The sequence below is a fragment of the Teleopsis dalmanni genome, chromosome 2 (assembly GCF_002237135.1).
Source record: "Teleopsis dalmanni isolate 2A chromosome 2, ASM223713v2, whole genome shotgun sequence".
NCBI lineage: Eukaryota > Metazoa > Arthropoda > Insecta > Diptera > Diopsidae > Teleopsis > Teleopsis dalmanni.
The window spans coordinates 215,565,052-215,572,161 of NC_051847.1; the positions used below are offsets into that span (position 1 = coordinate 215,565,052).

Sequence of the window (7,110 nt, forward strand, 5' to 3'; positions counted from 1 at the left end):
CTAACTTTTCTGATTTTCTGTCAGAAAATTAGTTGGGTATTCATAATATATATACAAAAGTTAATAAATAACGTAAAAAAAAATTAAAATGAAAGAAAACACAAAATATGGCTATACAATTAAACTATTGTGAATTAAGAGTTTAATTCGAACTTAATTTTGTACAACTTACAATTAAATTCATATTCATTTTGGAATTTTGTAACAAAGTGAGTTTGATTCACATATTAAATTTTAGCTTTCGAATTATGAAGAAATTTATATTAGTATATAAATACTATAGTATCGAAAACTTTTTCTAATATTATCAAGAGATATCTAAATAATCGAAGAATCAATGAATGCATATCTTATGAAGAATCTAGTTCTGATTTTAATCAGAAATATTTAATATAATATAATTTTCGTATTAAAAAAATTATCCCAGTTAGTTAAATATAGTTAAATTTTTTATTTAATATATATTTAATGGAAATTATATTTCAGTTACGATAGAAAAATTTATAATACCTTAAAGATATTTTTCTGTATATAGGAAAATAGCTTATATTAATTTCTTTGAAATAAAATTTTTATACATATTTGTTTATTAATTTATATTGTTAAATATTTTTAATATAAAAATTAAAATCATTTGGTTCAAATATTTGCGACCATTTTCATTCTCCTTTTCGACATTTTCGCTTTCAATTTTATCGATAGCTCTTTCGATAATATTATTGATTGGCGAAAACAAATAAGGCATAGAGCCGCAAAAAAATTATTTAGAAAAAAATAGAATAACAAAACTACGGACGGTATACTTTTGGTTCTTTTTATGTAAATTTGGTTTAAAAATTATTTGAATATTTAAAATTACTTGTGGTAGAAGTGAACAACTTAAAGAAGAGAAAACTTGTAAAACTTTTAACGTAAGATTTTTTTTTTATTAATTGAACTGAAATAGTTTTTGGTATACATAGAGATTTTCTAGAAAGATGAAATAAATATTTTTTTCTTTTCTACTATTTAGGTATTTCACATTTATTTTTTACGTTTCTTGTTTATCTGCTTAATAATTTTGAAATATGACCAACTTGGAAAAGCAAAATGAATTGGTTAAACATAGTCTTGTGGAATTTGTCAGTGCCCATATTCCGGGTGCTGATTTTAGTGTCGTTGATGAAATTGTGTTATCCTATGTTATAGCTATACTAGAAGATGCTTCGCAGGATCCATGTTTTGATGTTGAAGGATTCGTTGAAATGATGAGTGCATACTTTGATGAATTTTCTTCTATTGAAACGGGTGTAATTTGTGAATGGATTTATCAGTTGGCAAATGAATTAGCTGAACTTGGAAAAAATCAAGAAAATCATAATGCTGGAACGTTATCTTTAAAGTGTGTATAATTTTATGAAGTTAATGCATTAATAAATGTATTATTATATTATATTATTTATTTTAAGTGCACTCAGCCTATCTGATATAATACCGGAATCTAAACTACGTGCACGTAAAACATCAAGTTCTGAAAAGGATGACTTTTCTTTAAATGGTTCTTGCGTTGGTGGACACAAAAGGTCACAACATCTGTCTGAAACAAGTGATGGTGGTTCTACTGACAGTTCTTCTACATGCGAATATTTTTTGGATGAAGCTGAAGCATTACAAGAAATGTTTCCAGATACTGCTTATGTTGAGGTAAGTGTAAAAAATATTGCAATTACCGTGAAAAAATATAAGGGAATAAAATATAAAATATATAGTAAGTAAGTGTGTAGGTTTTCTAATAATTGACACTGATACCAATGCAAATTATAATTAAATTGATTTTATGTCATTGATTTTTTATATTTTCGATTGTTTTCAAGTGCATAACCCAAAAGTCTTATACGTTCGTAGGCAATTATTTTTCAATAGATAGTAATATAAATAATATATATAAATAAATACAATGGTATGTAGTAGTGATATTTTTCTTTAAATAATTATTACAAAACATTCCTCCAATTTGTTTATAGATATGTTATATTTATTATGTATGTATACATTATTCCTTTATATATATGTATATAAAAAAAACTTCAACGAATATAAAATATGTTTATATATTAATTTTTATATATAACATAAATGGAGTGTTGTTTTTGAACAACTTTTAAAATGAAACAATTATAAGAAAAAATTTTTTGAGAGTGATTTGAAGTTGACAGTTGAATCCGCTTGTTAAAATTTCAAATACCGATAATGTGTTTATTGTATTGAATGTATAGTTGCAGTACCTTTCTTAAATTATAACTCTTAGTTGGTAGAGTCCCAAAATCTTTGGTATATTATTTAAATTTTCCTTTCCGGTATAATTTAAAAAACTGTAATTGATTTATTCACAGCATTCATTCTCGTTAAGTGGACGTTGATTATTAGTGTTGATAATTGACTTCTCCCGAATATCGTATTAATATGCTTTATGCATAATACTTGTTAGGAACATTTAACGCTCTTAAGTAAGTGGTACCTGGTAGTTGATAGAATCTTTTGTACCCTTTGCTATGCTATGCTGTCCCTAAATTTTTTTTGAATTATAAATCCTTTTTGGAAAAATTGTATTTATATGAATTTATTGTTTTGTAAGGAAAATATGCTGTTTTAGTGCAAACGCAAATAAATTTTTAGATTAATCAATAATAAGTGTACTCATTTAAATAATTTTCAATAAAATTTCTTAGTTTTTTAATTTCTAAGTTATTTTTTGAGTAAGTTATTTTTTGAGCTAATGTGCCAGAGTTATTTATTAATAAATATATTATTAAAATTTATTTTATATCTTGCAATTCGCTCGACTTATTGTTGAAGTTAATTAGATATAGGTGAGATTACAATATAGTACCGATCCTATGGTTCCATTAAGGCTTTATTGGTTAATTAAATAATAATAAATAAAAAATCAGAAAAAATGGTATCTACTTTTAATACATAGAATAGAATAAATTGCTCTCATCTTTTCAGGTAAAGCATTGCATTGCAATTGCTAAGGGTGATTTAGACAGTGCAACTCAAATATTGTTGCACCGTCAGGAAACTGGTCAAAGTCTCACCGATAAAACTAACAACATAAACACTCGTAAAAATGTTGTAGTTGATGATACTGAACTTAAGAATCGCATAATCGCCAGGTATTTAGAAAATTTTATAATATTTATTTGCTTTGACTAAATTTGCATTGTGTAGATACTCTTACGTAGACAAAAATGCCACTAATCGTGAATACAAACCAATGGTACCAAAAGTTGAACCAAAAAAACTTGTACGTTATCGAGACAATAAGATCGTTTCATTGAAAGGTGAACGCTACACTGAGGTAAAGCGCGACGAAGAAGCTGAGCTAAAAAAACCCAAAAAAGCTATTCAGCCGTAACTAAAGATGATGAAAATGCATTACAAGTATTTCATTAAAAAGCAGAAGAATCAGATTCAGATACATAAAGATGAAACAGAACAAATTTATCAACCATATATATTACTATTAAATAATCACATAAATTTCTGTCACTTTATCAATATAACCATATATCCTATTAATCCAATTGAACATTACTATAAATGTTCATATAATCTTAAGCACATTAGCAGCTGCTATTATCTAAACACAAATAATATTGATAATCTCAACATGCGATATGCGCAAAAATGCAAAAGTATCTTGTACATTAAAACAGAATGTATACAGAGATCTAATACACCTCACAGAACACAAATTGTTCCACCTAACTATACTACACCAAAAATGTCGCCATCATGCATTGACTATAATATGTACAATGCGAGTCATAATATATTAGTGATTTTTCAATTTGCTAGGATAATTGAATATTTTTTGTTAAATTATATTTATTTAAATTTCATATTATATATTAATTTATTTATTTATAATTATCTAAAGACTTTATGTACCAAATTTGTATGTGAAATTTTTAAAGTAAATTATTTCTATGGAAATATTAAGTTAGTTTGCTATTATAATGCATGCAATACGAGATTTAACTTTTTATGAGTTAGATTTTATTTAATTATTAGTTGATTTTACAACTATAGATTTAAATTATTTAATAGAAAGTTATGACATATTATTATTGTTATTATTATTTGTGTAAGTGTGTGTATAAATATCGATTACAAGGAACTAACTTCTGTGACAAATGAGAGTTTTTAAAAGTTATATACAAAAATAATTTATTATTCAAAATTTGTAATAGAGAATTTTTATGAATGTGGAAATAAGTTTCGGAAATATATATTTGTGATTTTTAACTTATCTTTATAAAGTACTGGATTATAGACTTAAAGTTTAAATATTCTTAGGCAAAATATTTATTTGGCTTATGACGTTCCTATAAGAAACTCTATTAAATATAACTCATAAAAATATATGATTCTTTAGATATTGTTAAAGTATTTTTTGAATAAGAAATAAAATTAAAAATATTCCTTAAAGTGGAGCAAACGTAATTATAAGATTATATGAGTTAAAATTTTTAAATTCTGTTATTGCATCTTTATCATTTAGTTAGTTATTTTATATTATTAATTAATTTAAATCGGGTTTCATGTTGTTTATGAAAACTAAATAATACTTAGTTATTTAATGTCATTAAATTATATCAATTCCAAATATTTTGTTGATACTCGACAACTATCATCAGATAAACCGAAATAGTTGATATTAATAAAATTTAATAACATTTAATAATTTATTTGTATTAAAACTTAATAATCTAATAATCTGAAGAAAATCAATTTATAATATAAAATAACTAACTGATAAAAAATTCGATAAAATGTATTAATTATTAAAATTAAATTTTATATTAAATATTAAATTTTGTTTATGAAATCAATTAATTTGATTTAATTTAATGTTTTAACTTACTTTTTAAATTACAGAATTAGAAAAAGAAATCTCTAACTTTTAAGAGTAAGTTATGAAAAATTCATATGTATTTATTATTTTATTATTTATTACATTAACGCAAGTTTGTTTAAAACATTTTTTAAACCTTCACAAAAGAACTTAAATTTGTTTAGTAACATTTAATATATATTTTGTATTCATTTCAATTAAATATAAATATTATGCATTACTTATAGATTGCAATTTAAAGCGGGACTTCAAAACGAAACGAAATCGTAAATCAAAAAAACAAAAAAAAAAAAATAAACCAATCTATAATAAAAAAAACATTAAAAAACAAATAAAAAACTATATAAATTAATAACATATTTCTATATCAATCGAAATAATTCTAACTGCAAAATTTTTAAACTTTTAATAAAATTTTATAAAATTTATATATTACAATTTAAACTTATAATAAAAAATTTTTGATCATTTTTGCTGGAACGAAATTGAACCAAAAAAAGGTATTGATTTATTTTGGTCCGTCATCGTACAGTTCAATACCTATTCATTTTATTCATTAAAAAAAAATGTTTTTATTTGAATTCGGAGCACTTTCGGTTTTTATTAAATAAATTGGTTTATTACTTTTTTTTAAAGATAATTAATAAAATTCTTTAAACTATTATTAACATATTATACTAAAATTAATCTGTTAATAAACACAAAAAATATTTACACATAACCAAAAACTGAATAAACCCATATTTTTTGCTGGAACCAAAACCGAAATCCAACTGATTTTTTTAATTGAACCAAAACATAAATATATTCGGTTTGAGGTCCTGCTTAAAGTAATAATTGTTTAATAATAAAAATTACGAGCATCTAAATAAATAATTACATATCCACATATGAATGTATATTTATATATAAAAGCAGATTTCATATCTATTAACTACTACAACTAATTATAATAAAAACTAACTCAAACTATTTTTGGAAAAAAATTGTGGTAAATATATTATGTTTAGAAAACAAAATTTCTGATATTATTATGCTAGAAAACATATTGTTTGTTTTATTTCAAAAATACTTGTATACGACTATTTTAATTAAGTTTCTTACATACTTAATTGTTTAAATTTATATGTAACTAAAAGTAAAATAAAATGCTTTTTTAATTTAATTATAATTTTGCATCTTATAAACAATTATTCATTATTAATTAGGTTTTAAAATTAATTAATATAATTTAAGTTTTGTTTAAACATATTTTGAAATACTTAAGTACCTTGTAACTAGATATATACACACACAATCAAAAACGAGCTCAAATAGACTTATTAAATTTGTAATTATATTTATATATATGTATATCGAATATTTAATTTTAAAATGGACATTAAGAGAAAGAACAAAAATGAACGATTTGAAATCGTTATAAAAATATAAGCCATTAATGTTTAAGTTTTTCTATGTATTTATGGGAATATTGCAGAGACTTTTACTTTTACTTTTATATTGTTAATATTGTTTTTGTTTATGTTATTATACTATTTTATTTTTTAATATTTAATATTTAATATTTCTTACTCAAAGAACTCGAATGCAAAAAAAATTCAATTATCAAAGTACCGCTTGCCAATAAAAAAATAATTGCAAAATTATAAACTCACTTGTACGAACTTAAAATCGTAATTATGTCAATGCTAATGATGATGATGGTGCTAAATTGCAACTAAAACACATAAACATACACATTAATCTAACTACACGAAAAAATCAAATCAAAACATAACATATATGTTATATAAGATACTATATGTAGTTATAATGCATATAAGTATGAAACTCATTCAAGTATTCAAATTCAAAACAAAAAAAAAAAAAACAAAATTAACATGATTAAATTAATGTTGTAAACTTAGTGTGCTTCTATGTAATTCCTAAAACTTAAAACAAAAAATTAAAAATGTTTAAATGTCGAATTTTTAAACGTAACTATCTCACATAAAAAAAAACAAAGAAAGAAAAGATACTTGTCTAATTGACAGGCAAATATTATCACTTATACATTTTTATCTCACTAAAGATTTTGATGAATTTATAAGTAATTAATTATATTTAGTAATTACACACATTTTTAGCATACAAATTTAACATTTTATATATAAAATTATTTAATATTAATTTCATTTAATAATATAGATTGTTAGTCGTTATGGATTGTT

General features: G+C 22.6%; 1 protein-coding gene across 1 annotated transcript; it reads left to right on the forward strand.

Moving 5' to 3' along the window:
* Positions 1-733: 733 nt before the first annotated feature.
* Positions 734-3,866, forward strand: LOC119681377 (CUE domain-containing protein 2-like). Its single transcript, XM_038094550.1, has 5 exons — positions 734-911; positions 1,013-1,381; positions 1,449-1,683; positions 2,989-3,155; positions 3,211-3,866. The coding sequence occupies exons 2-5, from the start codon at positions 1,068-1,070 to the stop codon at positions 3,395-3,397; spliced, it is 903 nt and encodes a 300-aa protein (XP_037950478.1). The 5' UTR covers positions 734-911; positions 1,013-1,067; the 3' UTR covers positions 3,398-3,866.
* The last annotated feature ends 3,244 nt before the right edge of the window (positions 3,867-7,110 follow it).

What these genes read in the sequence shown, in the direction of transcription:
- LOC119681377 (XM_038094550.1), top strand. Translation starts at nt 1,068, where the DNA reads ATGACCAACTTGGAAAAGCAAAATGAATTGGTTAAACATAGTCTTGTG. An exon ending in CAGATACTGCTTATGTTGAG is followed by an intron (nt 1,684 to 2,988) that starts GTAAGTGTAAAA and finishes TCATCTTTTCAG; the next exon opens with GTAAAGCATTGCATTGCAAT. An exon ending in AAGAATCGCATAATCGCCAG is followed by an intron (nt 3,156 to 3,210) that starts GTATTTAGAAAA and finishes TGCATTGTGTAG; the next exon opens with ATACTCTTACGTAGACAAAA.